At 46.3% G+C, this 27,962-nt stretch overlaps 1 protein-coding gene across 4 annotated transcripts in view; it reads right to left on the reverse strand.

Annotated features, from left to right (window-relative positions):
• The window catches only part of SCARA5 (scavenger receptor class A member 5), a 119,078-nt gene that overhangs the window by 67,532 nt on the left and 23,584 nt on the right, over positions 1-27,962 (reverse strand). For all 4 annotated transcript variants that reach the window (XM_054717604.1, XM_008150740.3, XM_054717603.1 and 1 more), the window contains exon 3: positions 22,740-22,868. In XM_054717604.1, coding sequence (XP_054573579.1) covers positions 22,740-22,868 — 129 coding nt within the window. The remainder of the gene's footprint in view (positions 1-22,739; positions 22,869-27,962) is intronic.

The following is a 27,962-nucleotide window of genomic DNA, read 5'->3' on the forward strand; positions in this document are numbered from 1 at the left end:
TTTTGAGACCCAATTTCGATGTCCAGTAGTTCCTTATGTGTACAATCCCACTTTAGCACTGGCCCATTTCTGAGGTGCGAATACTTCCACGATGGCCCACACCAAGCTGCCAACGTGACATCCCTGAATACGGACTTGGGAAGAGATGCACATAACTGGACTGACTTCAGCACCCACTGCTTTCCTCCATCTGTAACTGCAGTGCTCGGGGAGGAAAAGGACACTGAGCGGGGTTAGAGAGAACACCATTTTATGACCAGCTTTGTAATAACCGATTCAGGCCAAGGATTACCAATGGATGCTCACATCATTGAATGAAAGCTTGTTGGAAAACAGTGCATCTCTACACAGGATCAAAGTGTCTCCCACAGATCACTTCTTCTGTAGAAAGAGAACAGCAGGGACCTTTACAGTAAAGACCTGAACCAAGCGATCAAATCTGACATCGGTGATAAAGGAACAACGTGACACAATATGCCCCCTGAGTGATGCTCTGCGCAGGATGTAGGAAGGATTTCTGCCAGAAATATTTCACCTATATTTAATCTAGTTAAACAAATGCAAATTGAGGGATATTCTACCAAGCAATTGGCCTTTGTTCTTCAAAAATATTGATGCTGTGAAAAACAATGAACGCTAGAAGCCATTCTAGATCCAAGAAGACTATAGAAGCCATTCTGGATCACATAACTGAATATGTGATCCTGGATTACATCCTGCATCAGAGTAAAAAAGAAAAAAAAATTGCTATAAAGGACATTACTGGAGCACTGAAAGAAAGTAAATGATGGACTATATATGTATAATTGTATTGTACCAACATTAAATTTCCTGAATGTCATAGCTCTAAGTGGTGATATAAGAGAATATTCTTGTTCTTGGAAATGCACACTAAAGTACTTAGGGGTGAAGTTTGCAACTGACTCTCAAATGGTACCACAATACAAAATAGTAATTACAGCCCTAATCGGTTTGGCTCAGTGGATAGAGTGTCGGCCTGCGGACTGAAAGGTCCCAGGTTCGATTCCTGTCAAGGGCATGTACCTTGGTTGCGGGCACATCCCCAGTAGGAGGTGTGCAGGAGGCAGCTGATTGATGTTTCTCTTTCATCGATGTTTCTAACTTTCTATCCCTCTCCCTTCCTCTCTGTAAAAAATCAATAAAATATATTAAAAAAATAGTAATTACAACATTGCGGGGGAGAGAGAGAGAATGTAGTGAAATGTTAATAATTGATGAAGCAAGATGAAGGGTATCTGGATGCTCATTATGTAATGTTTCCAACTTCTCTGTAGGTTGTATTCTCAAAATTAAAAAAATTGAAAAGAAAAAAATAGAAGACCAACACTGAGAGTTGTGGAATTGTCTAATCTGCATGGAGCCAAATGGGACTGTCACCTCCCTTATGCTACATACTACACCTCTATTAATATAACTGATTGCAACAGCTTTTGGTTGGCAGCCACATCATGCAGTTACTCATGCTGCCAACCTCAAACCCTAAACTTTGCTTTAAAATTGCTATCAAGTGTATCTTCCCTAATGTTCTAACACAGGACCTCATGCTCATTCATATTAAACTAGAGGCCCAGTGCACAAAATTCGTGCACGGGTGCGGTCCCTAGGCCTGACTGACAATAGAAGAGCAAGTATCTGGCATGGAAGGGCAGATCCCAACTGAATTCTGGGTCCTGGGCAGTACCTGGGCCCCCAGGCCCCCATGTGCCCTCCTCCACGTGAGTCACAGTGCCCGAGTCCCCACATGGAGATGCGGTGAGCGCGGCTGGACGCCACGGGCCAGGGTGCAGCATGGGCCTCTGGGCCACCCAGCGGGGCAGGCAGCGTGCTCTCTCCCAGCTGGCTTTGCAGACCGGCTCCTGTGCGAACCCACAGGGAGCCCGACTGGCCCCTGCGGTCCAGGCAGTGGCTGTGGCCGAGCTCACCAGGAAGAGGCCACGCCGGTGCGGGGCAGGCTCCTCACAGGCGCCCCGCACCTGAGCACAGGAGCTTTCTGCATGAGAGCCCTGGTGTCCCAGGGGAGGGAAGCAGGGGGAGTGAGAGGGAGCTGGCAGACACCCAGCATTCTCACCGTACCTCCATCCCTGTCACCCTGGCCCCCATGTAGCTGGTGAGAGGTCACAGCGTGTTGCCAACACCCACCATGTTCCGCGCTGTCCCCTGGTGGTCAGCACACGTCATAGCAAATGGTCAAACTCCCAGTCTTCCAGTCAAATGACTGCCCAAGGGGACAATTTGCATATTAGCTCTTTATTATATAGGATTCTTAGGTCCAGGCTATTTCTCTGGACTTCAGGCTCATTTTGGATTCTTGTTCTGCATTCCTTTGAATTGAATGCAGACCTCTGTGGGCCACAAAAAAACCATAACGTCCTAACGGGGGTTGAACTACATTTAAAAAATTTATTAAGCATACATAATGTGCAAAGCAATAGAGAGGGTAAAAAGAAATCAGCAATAACTAAAGACAATGTGATTGTTGATTGTAGGCTTCTGGAAAGTAAGAACTAGGCCTTATACTTCTTAGGTCACCCCATAGCACCCCATGGTAGTGAGCATGTAGTAGATGCTTAATAAATATCTGGTTTGGCCTCACCTGGGTAAATAGGCATCAGGCTTAAAGAGCCAGTTCCCTTAAGAGATGACATAATTAATAATCAAATGTATGAACAACTTTATAAGATCATTAGCTATCAAAAAATGCAAACTAAAATAAAGTGAAATCTCTCTAAAAATAATGAGGTAAGTGCTACATCATGCTGGCAAGCCCATGGTGAAAACTAGTGTGTTTATACATTGCTGATGACATTGTAAAATACTTTTGAAAAGCAATTTGGCAAAATGCATCAGGAGCCATAAAAATGTTCACATCCTCGGTTCAATCATCTCACCCCTGGGAATTAAGCCGAAGGAAATCATCCAAAAGAAGGGAAACCCTATAGCACAAGGAAACTCGCTGCCCTCTTCTGTGTAGCAGTGAAAAACGGCAGCGTCATGAATGCACAATTCAAGAATAATTAAATCATGGCACATCAACTAGATGGACTCGGATGAAGCCCTATAAAGGACAGCTATGAAGTCCGTTATATAACAATATGGGAAATGCATGTGCTACAATATTAAGCAAACACACACACACACAAATGCAAGGGTTAAAAGAAAACTGGATTCTTGAAAATAATTGACGTTTTTAGAAGAGTGAAATGATGAGTAATGTCGTTGTATATTTCCTGATGGTATTATTACTAGTATGTTTGAGCAACATAAAGAATTTGAAATAATCATCTATTGAAAGAAGGAGAAAGGGATAATGTTATGGGCTAAATTGTGTCTCTCCCCCCTCCTAAATTCCTATGTTGAAATCCCAACCCCAGTACCTTAGAATGTTAACTGTATATGGAGATTAGGGATTGAAAGAGGTGGTTAAGTTAAAATGAGGCTGTTAGGGTGGACTTGAATACAAGACGAGTGGTGTACTCATAAGAAGAGAGAAAGATGCCAAGCACCTGTATGACCAGAGAGACAATTTCATCAAGAGGCAGCAAGAGGGTGGCCATCCACACACCCAGGGGAGAGGCCTCAGCCCAACTCTGCCAGCACCTTGAGCTTGGACTTCCAGTCTCCAGACTGTAAGAAAATAAATTCCAATGCTTGAAGCCACCCAATCTGTGGTATTTTATTGTGGTGGCTCTAGAAAACTGAATCAGACTGTAACAGACAACACAGCCAGGCAGGGCTCATGGCTCTCCATAGCCAAGCATCTGATAACCAGAAGACTGGGTGTATTGGACTGATCCCCATCAGCCCCCCAGGTGTCCCAGGACCACGGAGAATCTAAGGAGGTTCCTTTTGCCATCTTCAGCCCAGCGAGTGGAAGGTCAGGGGGTTGTTCTCAAACTTTTTGCAAATCAGAAACACCCAGAAATGTTAGAAATCTGCATTTCTAACAACTTTGCCCCCATTCTGTTTTAGTGACATGGTTGTGCTGAGAGCTGTAGGATGATTAACATTCATTATCCCCCTAGCTTTTGGGTTTCTTCTTTATTCTCCTTTAAATTCTTCTGTCTCTGCCAGCAAACAGAGGTCCCAGGTGGTCAGAATGTCCTGTTGGGCCTTCAAATCCAATCTGACTTAAACATCCAAAGGGTAAGCAACCCCACTTCTGGATAGACACCCAAAAGAATTGAAAGCAGGGACCTGAATAGATATTTGTCCACCACCGGGGTTCATAGCAGCATTGTTCACAACAGCCAACAGGTGGATGCAACCCATGTCCATTAATGCATGAATGGATAAGCAGAAGGTGGTATATACATCCAAAGGAATATTATTCAGCCTTAAAAATGAAAGGGAAGGACAGGCCAGGGTGGTTTAGTGGTTGAGCATTGACCTATGAACCAGGAAGTCACGGTTCGATTCCCGGTCAGGGCACATGCCTGGGTTGCGAGCCCAGTCCCTAGTGTGGGGCGTGCAGGAGGCTGCTGATCAATGATTCTCTCTCATCATTGATGTTTCTATCTCTCTCTCCCTCTCCCTTCCTCTCTGAAATCAATAAAAATATATACGAAAAATAAAATAAAATAAAGGGAAAGACCTATCACATACTACAACATGGGTGAACCTTAAGGACAATATGCTAAGTGAAGTAAGCCAGACACAAAAGGACAAGTACTGTAGGGTTCACTTGCCTGAGGTTCCTAGAGTCGTCAAATTCATAGAGATAGGAGGCAGAATGGTGGGTTCCAGGGGCTGCGGGGAACGGGGAGTGAGTGTTGGAAGGGGACAGGGTTTCAGTTTGGGAAGATGGAAAAACAGTTCTGGAGATGGATGTTGGTGATGGCTGCACAACGTGAATGCACCTCACATCACAGAGGTGTGCATTTAAGATGGTTAGGACGGCAAGTTTCATGTTATGTCTAATTTACCACAATTGAAAACATTTCTAAGGGAAACTAAAGAGGAGAGCTGGGGTGGAATGGGGCAGGAAGCTGGACTAAGCCTCCCTGGATCTGGGGACTGGCCCCCTGGGGTGAGGGTGGGGCCTAGGGGAGAGTCTGGCGGGGTCCAAGCGAGCACTCCAGGCCAGCATTACTCAGGCTCTGCCCAGTCCCACCCAAGGCCAGATGATACATGGGCCACCTGGGAGCCACTCAGGCAGGCCCAGCTCAGCTTTCACAACCCAAGTTTCAGGACCTGGCCTGGGGCCCGCGGGCTGGAATCTCCTTTCCCTTCCCCCATCTGCTCTGCCCTCAACTGTCTAGGTGAAGGGGCCTGGGGCTGGCCCAGCTCTCTGGGGCGGTCAGGACTGTCAGGCAGCCTTTCGGCCCACTTGGAGGAGGAGTGTGGCCTGGGAGCTCTTAAAACTGCCCGTTCCTCTCGGGTTTAGCGGATAAGGTTCCCAAGTCCCTCTCTAAGGAGGAAAAACAAACAGCTGAGAGCAGGCGGCTCCAGCTGTGGGACACGTTCCAAGACCGAGAGGGAAAAAAATTATTCCGTCTCCAAACGCCTAGTTAAGTGGAAGGCAACGGCTGCCGAAAGGAATGGCAACTTCTCCACAACCTTCAGTTTTATCAAGAAAATGTAAAACTCCATCCTTGAGGGTACATGTGTTTTACGTCGTGATTTGCAATGTGGTGCCACAGCCCTTTTTGTGGATGTGTTTGTATACTATGTGCTATCACAGAGGACATCATAAAACCCACATGGCCAGGCTGTGACACAAATGGGAGGGAATTGCCTCAGGACTGGTCTTCTTGGTGGAAAACCACCCTCCTTCTCCCTCACCAGGTGCCTCAGTTTCCTCATCGACTTCTTGCCCAGAGGCCATGCGGTGTGGTGGAGAGAACAGCGCCCCTGGGCAGACCCAGTCGCAGGCCCGTTTTGATCACATGTGAGCGGCGCCCCTCCTGGCTGGCCCAGACTCTAGTTTCCAGCTGATCTGCGTTCCCCGGTGGGGCAGGTGGAAACATGTGTGAGCAGTGGGCATCTGTGCAATGAGCTTGACTAGGAAACAAAGTCTGAATCCAGCTCAGACCCTTACCACCTGTGCCATTTAAATTTAACACCTGAATCCTACACCTGCCCGGCTGGTGTGGCCCAGTGGTTGACATCAACCTATGAACCCGGAGGTCACGATTCGATTCTGGTCGGGGTATATGCCCTGATAGCGGCTCAATCCCCAGTGTGGGGCATGCAGGAAGCAGCGGATCAACGATCCTCTCTCATCGTAGATGCTTCTATCTCCCTCTCCCCTCCTCTCCGGAATCAATAAAAATATTTTAAAAATAAATTTAACGAACCCCTATTCACCTGTGAGAATGATCAATCTCACTGGGCCTCAATCATCTTATCTGTCAATGGGGATGATGGAGGGCCGGTGGGACTGCTGTGCATGAACAAGGTCTGAGGGCACCAACAGGGTCCTGAGCAGAGTCCCAGGAAGGCACAGAAAACACGTTCAACTTGTTGATTCCTCATGGTGAGACCTGGGCTGAGAGTAACCATACTTGCTGGCTACTTCTGCACTGGGTCCTTGCAACAGGGGGCGGCAAGAAGGGGAGGGCTTGGCACTGCCCACTGGAGGCCAACCCCGGGTCTGAGGCAGTGACACCAACACATTCGGTGCCATTAAATCACCCATGTCTGGACTTTGAGGAGAGCCAGAACTTGGAAGTTCCAGGAACACATCGCCTACCCAGGACCTGGTCCAGAAGGCCTTGGGAGGAAGCCTTGCCCACTCTCACCTCCTGTGCTTCCTGTGCCAAGTGGGCCTTATGCCCACGCTTGGGGACACCCCATCTTGTACACTCCCCTCATTTTGTCTTCTGCCTCCTGACCATCTTCCCCCACCCCTGCAAACAGCTCCTGCTTTGCCACTCCTGGCCAGCAATGGGATCTGCCCTCAGCAGATGATCCAATGGACTCAGAAGAAAGCTGGGCTCAGAAAGAGGGGCTCGGGGGCTCCACCTGGCCATGTTCTCTTAGTTCCAAGGACTCTGCCTTATGGGATGGGATGGGATGGGATGGGATGGGATAGGATGGGATGGGGCCAGCTGAGGGACCGAGTGGGGCCCTCTAAAGTATGGGGGCAGGGATGATGCTGATTTCCTCCACTTGAATATATATTAAGAGATAACGTCTATGCACTCATTCCATCAATCCCATTGAGATCTGTGATAAAATGTTTACTACTATTTGAGTGCTTAGCTTCCTGGAAAAAGACACACAACAGGTTAATGTGGACTAAGCAGCTTAATTTATAGACCACTCCAAGAACTAGGGTAATATCATCATTGTGTACTGTGATGCCTTCCCAAGAGGAATGGCGTGGACTTGAAGACACTGTCTCAGTTCAGGGCCAACACATCACTCAGAGGATGGCTAGGATCCCCACATTACAGAGGAGTAAACTGCAGCTCAAAGAGGTTATGTAATTTGCCCAAAGTCATAGAGTGAATATGGCGCAGAATGGGACTCGAACCCAAGACTGTGTAATCTAGGCTAAAGTGGACAATACAAAGGTATTCAGATATAGTCCCTGTCCTCCCAGAAGTCAGATTAGTGGGGGGGGGGGGGGTCAGGCATAGAAACCACCAGCCTTAGTACAAAAGCAAATGAAAGATGTGAGAAATGAATGCAAAAGAAGACCTGTGTGGGAGCAGGTGCCACGGTCATTTTCTGGGACCTAGACTTTTTCAGAGCTGACGGGATTTCAAAGGCCTCGTCTAATAATCGTCAACCTGGAGTCCCTGATATAACTCTAAAGAGCCCCAAAGTAGACACGTTTTCCAGGTAGAACCACTGATAACCATTAATATGCCAAATGGTCAGGTCCCAAGGCTCTTAGGGGCGAGGCCTCCTGCCCCAGGTCACACAGCCAGTGTCAGTGCTGGGACCTTGAGCCAAAGGCCAGACCACCAGTGTGGCCATCTGTTCTTCCTGGTACAGCTGCTGACTTGCTCACGGCCACGTGGGAAGGCAGGAGAAAGAGCCCTTCTAGAATGTGAGTGCATCCTGCCAGGCAGCCAGAGGGCTGCACGGGTGCCCCGGAGCGGAGCTGGGACCATGGAAACAGAGCCGTCCTCTTCCCCAAGCGGGTAGGGTGGTGGTGGTGGTGGTGGTGGTGATGGTGCATTATTTATACTTAAATGCTTCTGTCTATTATGATGCTTGACATGTTAGAAAATCTTTCTTGCTGGGAGAAACTGCCCCTTCCTGGACTAGCCAATTCTTAGAGATAGCAAGGAGCCCAGCCCTAGCATGTCTTTGATATGCAAACTAACCAACTCAGAGCGGCACCTCCTCTGTCCATCTGTGCACCCCAGGAGGCAATTTTTCTCTGTCCTAATCATCCCAGGGCTAAGTACCAGATACCAGAGGCCACCCCAATAGCCCAAAACCCACCCAAAGTCTTCGAACTAGCCAATCCTAAACTGGTTACTCTGCACTGTCTTGCCTTTCCTGTGGAAACCCCAATAAAGGCCTAAATGCTCCTCATTCTGTCTTCTGCCTCCTGACCATCCTGGAGCTTTCCCGTGTGGCCCACCGTGGTGAGCCACGCCTCCTGTCTCCAGGTCCTGTTGGAACAATGCTCTGTTTACCTGAGCATCTCCTCTCTGTCCTCTTGTGGCAGCACCTGACTAAGCCTCTCATGAAAGAATACAAAACAGGGAGGTCCCCTAAGATGCAGGAGAAGAGGAAGTCCACAATGCTTTTTCCCTGTCAATGCTTTTTTAAAAAGAATATATTTTTATTGATTTCAGAGAGGAAGGGAAGGAGAGAGAGATAGAAACATCAATGATGAGAGAGAATCATTGATTGGCTGCCTCCTGCATGTCCCCTACTGGGAATAGAACCCACAATCTGAGCATGTGCCATTGACTGGAATTGAACCTGGGACCCTTCAGTCTGCAGGCCAACGCTCTATCCACTGAGCCAAACTGGCTAGGACCCTGTCGATGCTTTTTTACCAGGAATGGCTTCTAGCGTTCTTTCATTCCCTGGCATATGAGAGTGAATAGTGTTCCCCTCTAAGGCCATGTCTCCCCGGAGCCTGTGAATGTGGCCTTATTCAGGAAGAGGGTCTTTGCAGATGCACTCACATTCCATAAGGTCATACTGGATTAGAGTGGGCCAAATACTGTATTATCTCACTGATGTGGGAAATCTAAAAAGTCAAACTCACACAAGCAGAGAGTAGAATGATGGTTGCCAGGGGTTAGAGGGAGGGAGAAGTGGGGAGATGTTGGTCAAGGGTACAAAGTTGCAGTTATTCAAGATGAATATGTTTTAGAGATCTACAGCATGGTGACTATATTAATAATACAGTCATGTACCACGTAACATTTCGGTCAACAACAGACCGCATGTACGGTGGTGGTCCCATAAGATTATAAGGGAGCTGTAAAATTTTTATTGTCTAATGACATCGTACTGTCATAGTATTACACATTCCTCACATGTTTGTGGTGATGCTGGTGTAAATACACTGACTGCGCGGCCAGTCCTGTAGCATTATTGCACATATGCCCTGGCCGGGTGGCTCAGATGGTTGGAGTGTCATCCCACACACTAAAGGGTTGCGGGTTCAATTCCTGGTCAGGGAACACACTTAGGTCGAGGATTTGATCCCCAGTTGGGGTGGGTGTGGACAGGAGGCAACCGATCAATGTTTCTCTCTTTCTCTCTTTCCCATTTCCTCTCTTTAAAATAAATAAATATATCCTTGGGTGAGGATTACATTTTCAAAAAACATGTAGCACATATGTATGGTGCCAAATGGGCACTAGACTTACCAGGGGATAATAATAATGACAATAATAAAGGACTGTGTTACTGGTTTATGTAATTACTACACTATATTTTATTGTTATTTTAGAGAGCACTCTTCCTACTTATAAAAAAAAGTTTGCTGTAAAACAGGATACTGTGTTATGCCAGCAGCAGCGTCTCTTGATTGCATCATTTTGTTTTGTGCTTGATTTAATTTCATGTTGTGTACAGTAACATGTTGTGCAGGCACGTAGCCTAAGAGCGATAGGCTATGCCTTATAACCTAGGAGTGTAGTGGGCTATACCATCTAGGTTTTTGTAAGTGCACTCTATGGTGTTCACACAATGAAACGACACATTTCTCAGACCGCATTCCCATCATTAAGCAGTGCATGACTGTACTATATTGTATGCTTGAAATCTGCTAAGATTTTACATGTTCTCACCACACACACACACACACACACACACACACGGTGGTAACAATGTGATGTGATGGTTATGTTAATTGGCTTGATTGTGGTGATCACTTTACAATGTATGCATATATCAAAGCATCACATTGTATACCATAAATATATATAAATTTTATTTGTGAATTACAAAGCTGGGGGGGTGGATAAAAGAAAAACAGTTTAAAGGGAAACTTGGTGCATTTGACTGACTCCCTTTACTCCCAAATAATGCCTTTACTGCCAAAGAAGGTAGCAGTTATAAAAAAAAACAAAACAAATAAAACTTTATCAAAGCTGTGAGCTTCAAGAACCAGGGGAGGCACCAGAGAGCATGTGTCTGGGTCTGAGTGACATCTGGGACCCCTGAGGAGGAGGGTGTGCAGGAAAACAGGCCTTCCAGGGGAGCAGGAGTTTAGGGGGATCTGGAGCCTTTGAGTACAAGTTCCCATTTGGCTAGAGAGGCCTGGGAAACCCTGAGCAGGACATGTGCCCGCCCTGGGCCTCAATTTCATTTACAACCGTTGAGGCCAGAGCCGATCCTTCCCAGCGCTGGTTTTATTTGTCATTCGGCCCCTCCCTTGCTGGGCGCCCTTGGGGTTCTTGCCCAGCTTCTCCTTGTCTGTGGCAGGAGTGTGCTCTAGCCCCTGCCTCCAGGCAGCCCCTGTTGGCAGCCTCTGATACCAGATGGGGGCAGCACACCTGGCTGGGAGAGGGAGTAAGGGAAGCCCTGCTTGCTCACCTGGGAGGGTGCTGGTGGCTCTAGGGCAGTCACACGGGTGATGTGTTCTCAGGGTTACAAAAGGATTCCTGTGGCTTTTTAAAAGGGCGGTTTTATTAAAACACCAAGGACATTAGAGGAAATTGACCACAGTTGTTTTCCTTTCTCCAAGTTCCCTTCCGCCCTCCCTCCCTTTGTCTGTATATCTGCTTGCATAATTGCCCTCGGACTGCTCACACGCAACGGGGCAGTCTTTCTTCCCTTAACATTACTTCGTAAACATCTCCCCACGGTGCTCCACAGTTATCACTTGGAAAGGCTGTGTAATATTCCTTTGTGTTCATTTGCCATCAGTTAGCTAAACAACCCCCTAAGGCTTGACATTTATGTTTTTTTCCAGTTTTGAGTGATGGTGAAAAATGTTGAGTTTTGTACACATGCCTGTCTTTCTTCCTTGAGAGCAGTGGAGTAGGGTTTTTTGAGATCAAGGGTATAAAGGGCTTTTATAGATGCTGAAAGGACCCGGAACTTCCTCCAGGCAATCTGCTTGTTTACTCTTGCTCAGTGGCCACTGCTAATTAACGGTCAGGGGACAGGTGTTCATGGATAGGAGACCCCTTTCCTCAACTCCTCCCGGGAAGATGCAGTTTTCCCAAAACCCTGGCAGATGATGTGTCTCACAGAGGACAACCTGCCAGATCCCAGGGTTGTTAACTGCAGCACAAAGGAGAAACAGCGCTTTGCAGAAGGAAATCCTCCCACAGTGAGTCTGCACGGCCAGGGCTCTGTGGTTCCCCCGTTTCCCACCCTGGCAACTGGCACCGTTGCCTCCAGCAAGTCACTTTGGGACACCTTCATGGCCTCCCCCATGTTCATGCAGGTGCTAAGTGGGGGAGGGGGCTCCAAGGACCCTTGGTAGAGAGAGGATCTCTGCAGCCAGGGACAAGGGGTGCTGGCTCCAGGCAGCCCCACTAGACAACACTGAGCTCACGTCGATGCTCTCTTCAGAAAGAAGCCTTTGGGAGAGGCCACTCATGTCTCCTGAGCTGGAGCAGAGCCTGGGCCCACAACTCTTCTGGGGTTTCCTGAGGAGGGGGAGGCTATGGATTGGGACCACACAGCAGGGTGAGCTGGGAATACAGTAAGTGCCAACCCTGGTCCCCTGTCCCAATCCCTGCATCCCTTGGATTGCTCCACAAAGGACCTCAGGGAATGTGGGGCTCTCACAAAGGAGCACAGGGAAGACAAAAGCCCCGGGGGCTCCTGCTGGCCATCAGGCCACACTGGGCTGCCAGCCAGAAGGGCCACTGGGGCCAAGAAGATTTGGGTTTTCCATCTCTGAGGACATTATCCTCATAAGACCATCTGCCTGGAGGCCACAGTAGTGGAACTGCCCACCATCACCAAGTCAAGACCTGCTGGTCATGTGAGAAGCTCTCGGCCTTGTCTTCCTTCTTCCCAGGCCCCTCCCATCACATATGTGAGACATGCTTCTACTGAAAAATTATTCATCGTTTATCTGAAATTCAACTTGATCAGGGCATCCTGTTTTTTTATTTGCTAACTATGGCAACCCTACATGGGGGCAATTGGAAGGGTCCAGGTGACAGATGATGGAGCCTGTTGTGGTTTGCTGATGAAGTGAACATGGGAGGTAGGTGAGATAAATCTGGGAGGATTCCTTGGTTCTTGGTTAATACAACTGGGTAGATCGTGGTGTCATTTATAGGAATGGAGAAAAATGGGGGAGGAAAATCAAGAGTTCTGTTCACATGTTGATTCTGAGATGCTTATTAAATGGCCAAGTAGGGATGATACAAGTAGGTAGTTGAACATATTAATCTGGAATCCAGGGCAAAAGTTAGAGGTGGAGTGTGATGGAATTTGATGAAGGTCACCAGGAACAGAATTCAATTAAAAAAGAGAAGAAGACCCAGGACTGAACTCTTAGTCGCTCATAGATTTAGATGTGAAGCAGGTGAGGGCAGGCAGCAAAGAAGACCAAGCAACCGCTTCACTAAATTACACCGGAATTTCTCAGAACGTAGTGTCTATAGTTTGAGATTTATGGAGAAACGTTTATGGAGCCCCTGCTATAAGATAGGCATTGTGCAAGGCACTTTATGTGTTATCTCACTGAGTTATCTCAGTACCAGTAAGTGATCATTATTATCCTAATTTTAATGTTAGTTTTTAAATGAGGCTTAAATAATTTCCCCAGGTCACAACTTGTAAATGATCAAGCTGACATTTTGAACTCAGGTTTGCTCGGTCTCAAAATGTCTGTTCTTTTCTCTACCCTGTGCTTTATAATTTATTTTTTGCATATCTGCTCTCTAGCTGGTGCAATCTTTATGGCCAGGGCCTTTCTTTAGTCCTCTTCCTATCTTGCTGTGTATAACACAGTGCCAGGCCCTTGGGTGGGGGCAGACTAGGCATGATGCCTACAGGATGGTTGCAGAAATTCCAAGGGTTTATAACTTCTTTCCCAAAGGGTGGAGAACAAGAGCTTATTAGTTGCTCAGCTTCAGTCCCAGTCCAAACTCAAAACCACCAGTAAGTGATAAAATCTACTTGATAGCTCTGGCATTTGCAGCAGAAGACAGGACCAGGGAGCAGAAGGAAAGGTAGGGTTTGAAGGTATAAAGGCTGAGCCATAAAGAGGAAGATGCAAGCTGCAGAAGAAAAAAAGAGACTAACGCTAGCCCATTCCCATCTTTCCTTCCTTCCTTCCTTCCTTCCTTCCTTCCTTCCTTCCTTCCTTCCTTCCTTCCTTCCTTCTTTCTTTCCTTCTTTTCTTAATAAGAAAGCTCCTTTTCTTAGCAAGATCTGGGTGCTGCATTCACAGTGCCTCTAAAGTTTTCTCCAGTCCTGACTCCTGGGATAGAAATAGAAGCAGTTGACAAGTCTCTCTCATTTCCTGTACAGCATGGTTAAATGAGGGCTGGATTACGGTACGGTTGGTGGAAGTTATAGTCAGTGATAATCACCTAACAAACACTGGTGTTACTTAACTGTACGCCATAGATATTGTAGGCAGTTTACATGGATGAATCAATTAAATCTCACCACAATGCTTCCAAGTGGGAAGTGCCACCACTTCTGCCTCATAGATGAGGGCATCGAGGCTCGGGCAGGCAGCTTGAATAACTCACCCAAGGTTTGCAGCAAGTGGGCAAGCCAAGATTTGGACCCTGGCAGTGTGACAGTGCCCATTCACCTTGCCTCTGGGCGATAGTTACTGTTTGCAACAGGAATCCGGGGAAGAGAAGTCCCAGCCGTGGGACCATGGGCCCGCACTGGCAGCTCCTCTGAGCCTCAGTTTCCTCATCCCTATGCTGTAAACTCTTTTCTGATTCTTTTGATTGTTAGGAGAATGACATAATGTATATGAAAATTAATTAAAACTGTGAAGCACAGGTCAGAGGTCAAAGATAAAGGACAAATTAATGGTCAATATAAGCCCACCGGAGGGGAGGGGTTCAACAGACTTTTTCTGTAAAGGGCCAGGGAGTATGTTAAGCTCTGTTAACTATGTTAAGCTTTGCAGATCATATGGTGTCTGTTTTGTGCTACTTAACATTGCCACTGTAGCACAAAAGCAGCCATGGCAACACATAAATGAATGAGCATGACTGTGGGCCAATAAAGCTTTATTGACAAAAACAGGCAGTGGCCAGATTTGGCCCTTTGAGGAAGAATTCCAGCAGGGTGTAGCTGAGATCGGTCCTCTGCCTTGTCCTAATTATTGTAACAATTGGAATGAAGACCCAGAGAGAGCTTATTGCCAAGTTTGCAGGGGACCTTCCCTCCCACCCCCCTGCCCATTTTTCTTATCTGAGGGGTGGTTGGAGGCATCCATCAAAGTCAGAGAGATATGAAATGTCCTTCATCCTGGGCAATGGAATCTTTTGTGGAGAAGTCAAGGTGTCAAAATTCCCTTCTTCCTTTTTCCTCCCACTCCCCTGGAGCTAAGGTGGGACTGGGTCACCTTTTCCTGGGAAAGCTCTGATAGCTCAGAAAAGTCCACCCAGCCTAGGTGGGAAGCAGAGGGAAAGGTAGTTTCTCAGGTGAGCGAGGTCAAGGTTTGAGGAAGAACACTGGTGACCCCATCTCACCTCCCGGGTCAGTAAAGTGTGTCCATGGGCTGACGTGCCCTTGATCACATCCTCCTGGGAGTTGTACACGTGGCTGCATGGGTTGGAAGACTGGCTCAGACGTGTTCAGACATCTTGACACAAGGCTGAAAGGAAAAGCTAAGTGACAGATGTCCAAATCCAGATTGAAGCTGATCCAACAGGCTGCAATACTTGGCAGAAACCAGAGTGATGACATATAACTAAGATGACTAACAAGAGCCACATTGAAGTTCAAGCAACAACAAAACCAACAAAAGCCTATTGTACTGACATAGGACGAAGGAGCTCTCACTGGGCAGGGTTTCCTTTGAAAGAGATCTGGTGCTCGGGTGGGGTGGAGAGTGGACATGATTATTGAATGACTGCATAGTATTCCATCCGTTGGATGTGGTCTCATGTATTGCTACGAGTTACCACTAGAAAGGCTCATGCAAATTTAGGTGACATCAATATACATGGGAGTCGAGATCAAAGTTGATCACAGCCCAGCACGCCCTGCCCTGGCCAGACCACACTGGTTATACTGTGTCTCATTCCACTGATCTCTCAAACCTGGAGCTTGTTGGGTGAGGATGGGGGATGACCATTATGTTGAGGTGTTCAGTGTAGGTCACACATTAGCTGAGCACCTACTGTGTGCAGGGCATTATGCTAGGTACTGGGAGCACACAGGTAACAAGACGCAGTGCCTTCTCATGAAAGAGCTTTCTTTTGGACTAGAAAGGGATACGCACATACATGGATAACTTCAATATAATGTAGCAAGGGTGCAGATAGGGGCAGCCACCACAGAGGTCTCCAAAACAGGTCTAATGGGCCACTGTTGAAGGAACTGGTGTTTGCAACTCACTGAAGAGCATAAGAACGAGGAGAAAGCCTTATTATGAGTGGTTCCTGCAAGGGGACCTAGAAACCTCATGTACGGGATAGTCAAGGAAGATTAGGCAAAAGCCTATCATTTGCAGCTGTTCTCCAATAGGAACACAACACCTCGTCTGTCTGGGAGAGTGGGAGGGAGGTTCTCTCCCTTGGATGGAGGTTGTACAGGGCATCCTCTGCGGCCCCTTCCAAGGCTAAGCTCCTGAGTGTCATGAGTGGGACCGGCACGACCGAGCTGGCTCGCTCACTCACTCTCTCCCCAGAGGAGCCACAGTGCTGGAAACACTGTCTGTTTTTTAACTGGGCCCTGCACTGGCACAGCAAGCGCTGAGTCCCTCAGGCAAGGTCTCTAGGCTCCCCCTGTGTTTTTAAAAATGTGTGGGCTATGGGAACATGCTCTCCCACCACATAGGACACACCGAGCACTCTGTTTGTAAGCAGAACCACGAGGTGCACCGGTTAAACAAGTAGGTTTAGAATCCTTTGCTCTTCTGAGAGCAAAATCCCTTTGATTATTCTAGTTATGATGATAATAGCATCTAATATTGATTGAGTACTTTAATGCCAGGCACTAAGAGTTTTCATGTATTAATTCATTCAATCCTCACAACAGCCCTACGGGGTAGGTACCTTTAGGATTCTATGTGATAGAAGAGGAAACTGAGAATTTGAGAGGTTAAATAATTTGCCCCAAGATTATAGAACCATTCGGTGGCACAGTCCAGATTTGAATCCAGAAGTTTACCTTCCAAACCTACTAGTATATCCTAAAGATAATATAGCTATTCACTTAGAATGTAAAGACACATAGAATAATAGAACTATCATGAGCCCATTGTTTTTCAGACTATGGCTTGTATCCCATTCACGAATCATAAAATAAATGTATGGGTTGTGACCTTTTTTTAAAAAATGAATAGAATAGAATAGAAAGTCATCAGCATGCATCACATGTTTAAGACTTTTTCTTGTGTATATGTGTAAACTAGTTGCAATGTGAAATATATTCCTTAATTTAGGTCATGATCAAAAAGTTTGAGAAACACAGTCCAACCTGCTCATTTTACAAATGAGTGTACTAAGGGTCAGACAGCGAAGTGATTTCCCCCCAGGATTACAGAGTGTTAATGGATGAGCTGGGACTAAGCCCAAGTTTTTCTAACTCTCCGTTCACAACATCAAGCTTAATTGACTGCAAAGAAAGCCAAGAGAAAACGAGCAATAATACTGATAGTGGTGGTAGCACTAATACTATAATAACAACAATAACAATGGCTACTATTTTTATCGTGCTGACTGTGAAAACAGCCCAATGAGGCAGGCATACTTATTTCTTCCATTTTCAAAAGAGGAAACTCGGGTTCAGAAAGGTCAAATAACTAGGCCAACGTCACACAGCTGGTAACAGAGGGCAGGGTGGAATTCAAACCTGGGCAGGCTGACTTAAAAGTCCATGGCGTTAGCAGTGTAAGGTAATACAGGATCATGTCTGTCTTAATATTCTTCCTAAATGCTATAATGCCAATACAGTATATATGATGTCTATATTAATATAGTCAATTAATATATGTAATTAATTACACACCTACTAGCACATGGCCTTGAGTGGAGATTCTATACTTATTTATATTTAGTAACTTGGCTAAAACTGAAATAATGATCTTTTTTTCCCACCAATAAGACCCCCTCCAAGGTTCCTTGTCTCTTTCATTCACTTATCCATTCACTTACAGAATAAAATAGAGTAGGCAGAATTTTTTTAAATGACAAAACTATGTATAATACCCTTTTTTGTTTCAAAAAAAAATTAAGGCAGTTTATAAGGAGACATAAAATACACTAAAGTAACAATAGATTAAGGACAAATTAATGGTCAATATAAGCCTACCGGAGGGGTTTTCATGTTAATTTCCTTCTAAGTCACACATTTTACAATGGGATGACAACGAACTACCTGTTTGCATTAATTACCTCCTTGAAGGCAAATTTTAATTACTCTCTGATTCACAGTCTCCTTAAGGTACAAACAAACTAATTCCTCCAGGAAAGCACACCTTCTAAGACAGAAAATAACTTCTCCTCAGATCCTCTTAGTCGACATGTGTGATGGAATGAACAGTGTCCTCAACAGCACCCTTAGGACAGCCCAGGATGGAATTTCACGACCTGTTTCTGACAGTGTCCCCATAAAGGGCAAGGGCATCGTGATGGTAATTCCAAGATGCACGATGAGATCAGTGATCTGAGTACAAGTGGACATGGGCTCTGAGCACACTGTCCTCTGGTTGTGGCATCAGGGACACACCTGCCTGAAACAAGGCGATCCAGAACAGGGGTGCTCAGTTCAAACAGCATGTGGGTCACTTGGTGTTCAGCTCCCCCCAGGCTAAGCCCACCCCAAGCACTCCAGCTCTCAGGAGTCAGGCTTTCCTTTGCAGAACTTGGCCCGCAGCACTGGCGACGTCACACGGTCCTAATGTGTATGTGTGCTTATAAATTTAAACACTCCCAGAGCAGGAACCACAACCATCTCATGATTCTCTTCATTCCCATGCTATAGACGGAATGTTCGCGCCCCACCCAAATTCATATGTTGAAATCCTAACCCACAAGGTGATGGAATTAAGAGGTGGTGGGGAGGAGGGGGAAGGCTTTGGGAAATGATTAGGTCATGAGGGTGGAGCCTTCCTTATGGGATTAGTGCCCTTATAAAAGAGACCCCCGAGACACCCCTTGCCCCTTCTACCACGCCATGGCACATCGGGAAGGTGGCTGTTTACGAACCAGGCAAGGAACCCTCACTGCTCACCAAATCTGCCAGCACCTTGACCTCAGACGCCTCAGCCTCCAGAACTGTGAGAAATAGTGTTTGTTGTTTAAGCCCCCAGTCTCTGGCAATTTGCTATAGCAGCCCGAATGGACTGAAACACCGGGCTTGTTTGCCCACTAAGTCCTCATGCACAAGTGAAGCACATTCTAAGGGTCCTGATGGTGACGTCTAACTGCTGCTGTTAAGAAAGAACCAAATGAAGATGTGAAGGAGCCCGTTTCTCTCCAAGGAACTCTCCCAGGTCCAGGTCTGTAGTCTACATTGCTGTAACACTTCAGTGTCCCACCAAATTAGACCCCCAGATGTTTGCATTTCCCCTTTCTGCTGTTTCATTTTCACTCGTGGGAATTCAAGTTCCTCAATGACAAGAAAGGGGAGGAAGAGGTGGTTCCTGATGGCCATCTTTTGTCACCACAATGATGTCCCAGAATAGTCCTGGGTAAGATTGAACCTCCTCTAACCCTTGAACTCCATCAGAGAACATCTTTCCTAAAATGCTGGACCGAGCACCTCCTAACCACATGATCACCGAATCTCAATTCTCTTGTCCGGGAAGTTAGGTCCCCTATTCTGTACTGCTCAGAGATGACTCTGGAACAGAACAAGAACATCAGCCCAGGTAATAAATAAAATGGGTTGAAGAGATAGGAAGGATAGACTGGCGTGGCCTCCTTGGGAGATGATGGACAGCTGTGGTCATAAAACCCAGTGATGGTGTGGAAATATCAGAGAAAAGACCCCAAGAGGATGATGGTCAGGAATGAATAGTTAGATGGTGGGTAGAAAGCCCAATTGTTGAAATAGTTTGTGCAATGGCTGGATTAACCTTCTGACAGGGGAAGCTGGGATGATGCCTAAACACAAGGTACAGTATTCGCCTTTTATTTTGAATGCCTGGATAAAGAGGTGAATTGAGAAAAGTCTCATGTAAGGTTTTATAGAGTAATATTTTTGTGTAATTATATTATAATTTCATAATATTGGAAAGCAGTAAGAGCAAGCATTTGTACTGCTCAGACATGGCACTGGGTTGCAGGGAATAACTCTGTCATCCAGTTGTAAGATGTATGAGCTTTTTATTGACAAGAAGGTTTTGAAGTCTAAGAATGGTTCAAACAGAACTCCACCTGTCTTAGTCAGCTAGGGCTGCTAAAACAAAATGCCACAGACTAGGTGGCTTCAACAGCAGACATTTATTTGTCACAGTGAAGGCTGGGCAGTCTAAGATCCAGATGTGTGATTTGTTGATTATTGAGGGCACTCTTCCTGGCTTGCAGATGGCCTCTTCTCACTGTCTCTCCACATGATAGATCTCTCTCTCTCTCTCTTGACCCACCTTCATGACCTAATTATCTCCCAAAGGCCCCACCTCCAAATACTACCACACTTGCGGTTAGGGTTTCAATATATAAATTTTGGGTAGGGGGTGGGGGGGGGGGACACAATTCAGTGCATAGTGCATCCTATTCAAGGTGACCTCAGCAGGGCACTGGAGAGCATGTCCTGCCCAAGATGGGGAAACAGCCACAACAGGGCACCTGCAGAAGGCCAGGCAGGCTCTGGCTTACTCTGAACCATGCATCTCTCCATCATCTTGATATTTTCTGAAAGGAAGCATTACTGGAGGTCTTCAATGAGGATAATCTGAAAAAACTAAGGTCAGGCAGGGCCTCCTTCACTGCATTCCTAAGTCCCCTCCCTAGGGAGGAGACAGCTGATGACTATTTCTTTCATTGGCCGCCCTTACCATATCTTTCCCAGAGGCCAACATGATTTCCCAGACAAGAACCTGGGCAGGTGACAGTGGCTATGCCATAGAGCCAAGAGATAAAGTATGATGCTTTGTTTCATCAGATCAGTTCCAATCCAACCAAAATTTTTATTCCACACAGGCAATTTGGTACCCAGAAACTTTAGGTTCAAAGGTGATAAAGATCAAAATCCCCCCTTGCCTTCCACATGGACCAACCAAGGAAGCGTGGCAATGTTTTCATTAGAATCAGAAACCATGTTCCACCCTCCTTTCTGAAACTTCCAGGATGTCATCATAAATCCCATTCAAACACCACGCCAGGAGAAAAGTCTTCCTTCATCATTATGGACAGCACACTTGTTTGAAACTCTCCTCTATTTTGAATGGAAATCTGTCTCTTTATAAAACTCACCCATTTGTCTCTTTCTACCCTCAGAGGCCACATAGAATATATCTGCTCTTTTCAACATGGCAGTTCTTCAGACACCAAAAAAGAAGTTCATCCCCCTGCAAGTCTTCTCTTTCCAAGAGATGGCGGCCTTCCAGGCCCTCCGGGCGTCCAGACACCTGCCCCTGGGTCCCCACCAGTCTGACTCTCTCCTTTAGATCCTCTTCCATCACCTAAAAGTTCCTGTTCCCCAGATAAGGTGTAATACCGTAGCCTAGATTTCCTGCTGGGCTGAAACACTTTCCAAAAATTCTGGAAATTTGTAATGGTTGTGGCTGCTAAGCCCACAAAACCCAGATCCTAATCTTTCACTGGAACAGCCCAAGAACATGTTCAAATCACCCTCTGACTGGACATCATCCCTGAGATGAATCACCAGTTTCCCTCATTGTTGCTGTTGGCTGCCCTCCAGGCCAATGTTTGATGGGACAGACACCACCCCTAATGAAGCCCTTTGCCCCGAGTGTGGGAACCTGAGGGTGAAGGCAGCCTGGAACATCCCATCCCAGGGCCCAGGTGACTACTTTCACTTGACACAAAGTGAGACCAGACCAGGGAGGTCCTAAGCATCTGCCTCAGGATTGCTAGCAAAGGGTCATCTGAAGGGCTTAACCTCCAGATTCCTTCACTAGAGTTAATCCAAGGACCCCACCCTCAGCACTCCAAGCCAGCTCTGCCTGCCAGCAGCCTGCTCTGGCCAATCCCCCACCTGCCACACCCACACTTCTACTGTGTGTGCCTTCTCTGGATTACCACAGCACTTGTTGTGTCAACATACAGTTCCCATCATAGTCCCTATTGCAGGACTCTATCTGTGTGTCCCTGCTTCATCCCTGAGACTGGGAGTTCCTTAGAGGAAGCCCCTGGGTCTTACTTAGCTGTGTCTGCAATCCTAGCATGGACCCTGGCACAAAGTAGGCACTCACGTAGGACGAGAGAGATCGAAATATACCTGTCCCTTGGCTTACTTTGTCAAGCCTGATCTATCTCCAGTGAGAAAAAGGTGGGCATTGAGCATCCTTCCCTTTGGGTGGGAGTCAGCCTGTATTCCTTCACTGTCTCCATCATGGTGGAATGACAATGGGTGGTGAACTGGGCTGCTCAAAGCATGGGGTCCTCCATCTGATCCCTTCCTACGTCCATGCTCTGCTCCTTCCTGACTAGAGAATGTGCTCCAAACTTCAGCCCATCGCCACCAACCCGTCCCGCAGACAGGAACTGGGAGAAGGGCCCAACTGAATGGGGGGAACCCATCCCACCCCCATGAATAGCTAAAGGGCAGCAGGCTGACCCTGACCCTGAGCCTGATTAGGTTCAGCAGCAAAGTCTCTCATGACTGTTTCCATCACACCCCAGGACAAGCGGCCCAGCCTGCTCTGTGCGAACCACAGTACAAGGTCCAGAGTGGCCCGGTATAATGCATAATGTCACACGACGATTCGGAGAAAGTCAGAAGACTCTCGGAGCAACCAGGTCCATGTTCCTGGGCTCAGAGCTCTCCCTAGCTCACACAGTCCCCAACAACTCATCCCAAATGAAGCAGGCAATGCTGCTAACAGTGGTGCCAGCTTCCTCCTTCATGGTTTCCATGGTGAGAAGGGCAGTGTGTAGGCTCCCAACCGTGGCAATAAAGAGTGGAGGCTCCAGCTCTCCAGTTCCTCTCTCTCTCACTTCCTACATAGCTCCTTCCACATCCTCAAAGGCCAGGACAGAAAAGGGTGCTCTTACCAGCTAAGATGAAGATGCCCACGAGAATCAGGAAGACCAGCAGGTAGAGCCCGAGGACAGCATGCTTCAGGGCCGACAGCGAGCCCAGCTGGGTGCAGCAGCCCCCTGTCCGTCGCTTGTGGCATGGACCTAGACAATAAGGGTAAGGAGAGGAGGAAAGGGAAAAAGACACATGAAAACCTCATAAGCTTCTTCTCTCCTTGGCCTCATCTCTCCGCGGTGCGCGCAGATGTTCACGTGGAGAAGCCTCGCACATCTGTAATGCAGCTGTAACCGTGAGGAGCTTTTCAGAACCATGACAAGCTTTCAGCTCCTAGCCCTCCTCCCACCCGCTGTGCTCTTATAAAATGGTTTTTTGTTACAGCCTACATTCAATATTATTTTGTATTAGTTGCAGGTGTGCATCGTAGTGGTCAATCATGCACTTCACATAATGCTCCCCCCATATTCCCACTTGGCACCGTATATAGTTATGACAATATTATTGACTGTATTTCCTGTAAAGTATGCTGTACTTTATATCCCCATGCCTATTTCATAACTACCAAGTTGTATTTCTTAATCCCTTCACCTTTTTCACCCACTCCTTCAACGTCCCTCCTCTCTGGTGACCATCAGTCAGTCCTCTGTATCTATGAGTCTGTTTCAATTTGGTTTGTTCCCTTATTTTGTCCTTCAGATTCCGCATATAAGTGAAATCATAGGGCCACTCCCTGAGCTCTCGAACAGATCAGAGAGGCATGTCCTCTGCTCACGTGCCCACAAGTCCCACCTCCTAGAGCCAGACCAAGCAGCAGGGAAAGCTCCAATAGGCTGGAGCACATGCCCTTTAGGTGACATTGTCCCATGCGATCTGGAGAATATGGAGGGAATTTAAAACAGGGTTGCAGACTTCAACTTCGACAGTGGCCGGGAAGGGATGGAAATGAGCCAAGTAGGCCAGGTGGGCCCGGGGAATCTGATAGCGCATGCCTGGTCTGGAAGAGGTTTCGGTGTAAGAATGAAGGCTGCCTGTTGCCAGATTTTCAAGACAAGCCAGAAGTAATTTAGAGAAGGCGCCCTGTTTTTAAGTGTGAACAGCTCATTTAAAACAACAACAAATGGGACAAAAAGTATAAAACACTGGGGAGTATAAACCAAACACATTAGCATGCTGGATCTGACCACTGGTTTGCAACCTTGAGTTTAGGTTTACAGGAAAACGTAATAACTTCATTCTGTGAAACTACACAAGGCTCACCAGCTTCTGGCCCCAATGGAGCAGCAACATATCAGCGCTCTCCTAGACCTTATGAGTTTAGTCCCACCCCTTAAATAATACAAATAGAGGATGTCAAATGTTCGTGGTAAACAGAGACCCAGGTGCTCTGGCTTCCGGTCATGTTCAGCTGGACTTCTTTGAGTCACTTCTCTGACGGCCATGCAGAGGCCAGGGCGCTCAGTAACCTTTGCCCGCTAACCTTCAACCGACAGTGGGAAGGAAGGGATGCTCACCCACCTTGATCCCCAGCAGGGCAGGTAAGAAGCATTGGGGGGCGTTTTTCAAAATATGCAGGCCCTATTACGCTAATTCTCAAAGTTAGCACTTGGAGTGTGTTGCACCTGGAGGACGGTGTGGAGCAGAGAAAGGTTGACAACCAGATGTTGAAATAATTGATATTCAGAAGATGTTTTAAAAGGTGGTGTGATGTTTATGAATCCTTGGTAACTCTGGGTTTGCAAAGGCGATGTGTGGGGACTACTTATTACCTCTGAGCACCTCTGTGGCCTCAAGGGGTTTGGTGACCATGAGCGGAAATGGTGGTGACTATTATGGGGCCCTGTCTCCCCAGAGGTATTGTTAGGGAAGGAACATTTTCTCATTCATTTAACCCATTTTATTGAAAACACTGCTGTTAAAACAGCTGAGTAGAAAATGATCGCATAATGTTTCCATAAAACATTGGGTACAATTTGGAACCAGTTGTCAAGCAATACAAATTCTCATCAGCCCTTAAATATTGGCAGTTTTTGAAAAGTTAACCTGATTTTCCACTAAGACTGGCACAGAGTACAGCTTTCTAACTTGCCCTAAATCTTCTTTTCCAGAATTTTTCATCCCTTTTCATGCACTAGGATCTATAACCTGTTTTGCTCCTAAATATGTAGGCTTCTTGTATCATTTCATTCTTTCTCTCTCTCTCTCTCTCTCTTTGTTTTTTTTTTTTTTTTTGTTTTGTTTCTTGTGAGAGTTGCTGGCTGTCTGGTTGCAACATATTAAAGTCTGTTTCCTTTGAGAGTCAGAATGGTGGGCATAGCATTGAATATTATACAAATACTAGAGGCCTGCGGGGATTGGGCCAAAACAGGCTCTCCAACATCCCCTGAGGGCTGCCAGATTGTGAGAGAGTGCAGGCCAGGCCAAGGGACCCCACTGGTACACGGGGCCGGGGAGGGACCGCGGGAGGGCTCCAGGGCGTGTCTGGCCCATCTCGCCCTGTTCTGATGGGCTGGACCTCAGCAGCAAGCTAACTACCGGTCGGAGCATCTACCCCCTGGTGGTCATTGTGCATCATAGTGACAGGTCAAACAGTCGAGCGAACAGTTGGACATTTAGCATATTAGGCTTTTATTATATAGGATGAGTTATCATGAAGGCTGGTCCTGCTCTCCTGCTCTAAGCCCAGCTTCCTCTTTAGATGATGATGACAATGATGGCAGAGAACTGCTGGGATGGGTCAGAAGATACCCAGGCTGAAATGTATTATTCATATACTTATCCCAACCACTATGGGCTTCTCCACTCATTTGCTTTCTTTGACCTCTTCTTATTTCCTTTGGAGGTTTAATTAAGTTAAACTATATTCTGTTAACTGTTTCATTTATGGCAGAATCTTGTTTTTCTGGTTCATTATAATAAGAAGTTACTCTCTCTCTCTCTCTCTAAAAAAAAGTTGATATATTTTTTACATGCAATATTTTTATTGAGACACAAGGCACTCTACTTTGCCTGAACTTGAGACAGTCAGTCCAATAAACTGAATGTTAATACAGTTAAGGGTTAAGTGCAAACAATATATATTCACAGCTTGACTACATCGCAATTTATAAAGTGCCAGATCAGTGCTAATTGTCATTCAGCTTGAAATTTTTCACAAAAAAGTAAGGCCCTCTTCATTCCTCTAGGAATGAAAGCATTTTCCTAAGCCAATCAGTCACAAGGGCAAGGACTTTTTTTTTTTTCTTTAATCCCACTCATTAGAACACCATCCTTTTATTTAAAGTCTGTCAGAACAGGAAGAGGAAAATCGCACTGCCGACAATGCTGCTAACTTGAACCTGGCCTTTGTCCTCTGCACGTGCATTGCTAGCTCACTGTAAGGGGGGTGGGGGTGGGGGCGGGACAGACACAATGGCCTGGCTCCATTTCATTCCCATCAAAAAAGAGGACTTCCCTTCCCCTCTACCTGAGGCTTCAATTTAATAGAAAGCACCCTCTGGTGACAGGTCCCTTCGTCAACTAACACACACCAACCACTCAGACCTTCCTCTGAGAGAGCTTCGTTCTTTTAGCAAGACTCGCTTACTTTGTATATTAAACAAAAATCCATTTTAAATAGAACATAATTAGGGTTTCAAATAGAGATTTTCCACAACTCGTTAGACAAGCAGAACATGAAGGGTTCTGGCAAGAAAGCTAGAGAATATGACTGTATGGGAAAGACAAGCTACTAAGTCTGCCCAAAACACATGTATTGACTTTTTAATTTAACATGGCAGGCAGCATGTTAGCTGGGTAAGCCATTCAAATTATTTAAGCTGAGTGGAAGATTAAAAACACTCCGAAATGATACAATCGGTAAAACCAGGGCAAAAAACATACTCACTCATTTGTTAAAAGAAAAAAAAAAAGTAAAAGAAATGAGCCATCAAGCTGTGAAAAAACATCGAGGAACCTGAAATGCCTATTGCTAAGTAAAAGAAGCCAATCTGCAAAGGCCAGATACTGTTGGAGTCCAGCTATATGACAGTCTGGAAAAGGCAAAACTATGGAGACAGTAATAAGAGAGTGGTTGCCAGGGCTTGGGAGCAGGGAAGGATGAACACGTGGAGCACAGAGGACTTCTTAGTCCAGTGAAACTATTCTGTATGAGACGCTAATAATGCACACGCGTCATTGTACATTTGTGCAAACCCACAGAATGTCCGACACCATGAGTGAATCCTTATGTAAACTATGGACTTTGGATGAGAATGACGTGTCAATGCGGGTTCATAAATTGTAACCACTGTGTTGAAAGATGCTGATAGCAGGGGAGGCTGTGCCTCTGTGGGGGTGTAGGGTATATGGGAACTTCCTGTTCTTTCCACTAATTTTGATGTAAACCTAAAACTGCTTTAAAAATCAAGTCTATTTTTTTTTTTTAAAGCAGAGGTTTTGACCTCTGGCTTGTTTGGGGTAATACTCTAACAAGCATTTATTGAACACCCACCACCTAGTGCCCTACAGTGGAAGGCAGCCTTCAAGGGCTCTGGATGGCCCTGACCCCTTGCGTCGTCTCCTTCTGCACCACACCAGGACTGGTTTGTGTGACCCATGGACTATGGTAGAAGTGATGGTGTGTCACTTCTGAGATTAGACAAAAGACACAGCAACTTCCTTTTTGCTTACTCTTTCTCTTTCTTGGAACAATTATTTGGAGGGAGGCCAGCCGCTATGTTATGAACACCCTGAGGAGAGGCTACATGATAAGGAACGGAGGCCTTCAGCCAGCAGCCATGTGAGTGAGCCTGGAAGAAGACACTGCAGCCAAATCAAGCCTTCGGACGACTCCACCCTGGCTGAGCTCTTGACAGCAGTCCCATGAGAGAGGCTGAGCCAGAATTACCTGCCTAAGCTGCTCCCAGACTCCTGCCAGATTGTATTATACATAAATGTATTTCTGAGCAAAATTTTGATGTGAAAAAAATTAAACAAAATTGTGACTTTCCTTGCACACCCGTGGATTCCTCAGAAACCGGGTGAGACAATAAATTTTTGTTGTTTTAAGCTGCTTGGTTTTGGGGTAATTTGTTATTCAGCAATTGATAACTAATACACTTACATTAGACATCAGGAAATGCAAAGATAACAAGCCACGCACAGGAGAAACTTTGCTCGTTTGCAAATTCCCAGTGCCCAGACTAGTGCCTCGCACATAGTAGGCACTCAGGAAGTATTTGTTGAACAAGAAATTAAAATAT

This window comes from Eptesicus fuscus, chromosome 6 (genome assembly GCF_027574615.1).
Source record: "Eptesicus fuscus isolate TK198812 chromosome 6, DD_ASM_mEF_20220401, whole genome shotgun sequence".
Classification (NCBI taxonomy): Eukaryota; Metazoa; Chordata; class Mammalia; order Chiroptera; family Vespertilionidae; genus Eptesicus; species Eptesicus fuscus.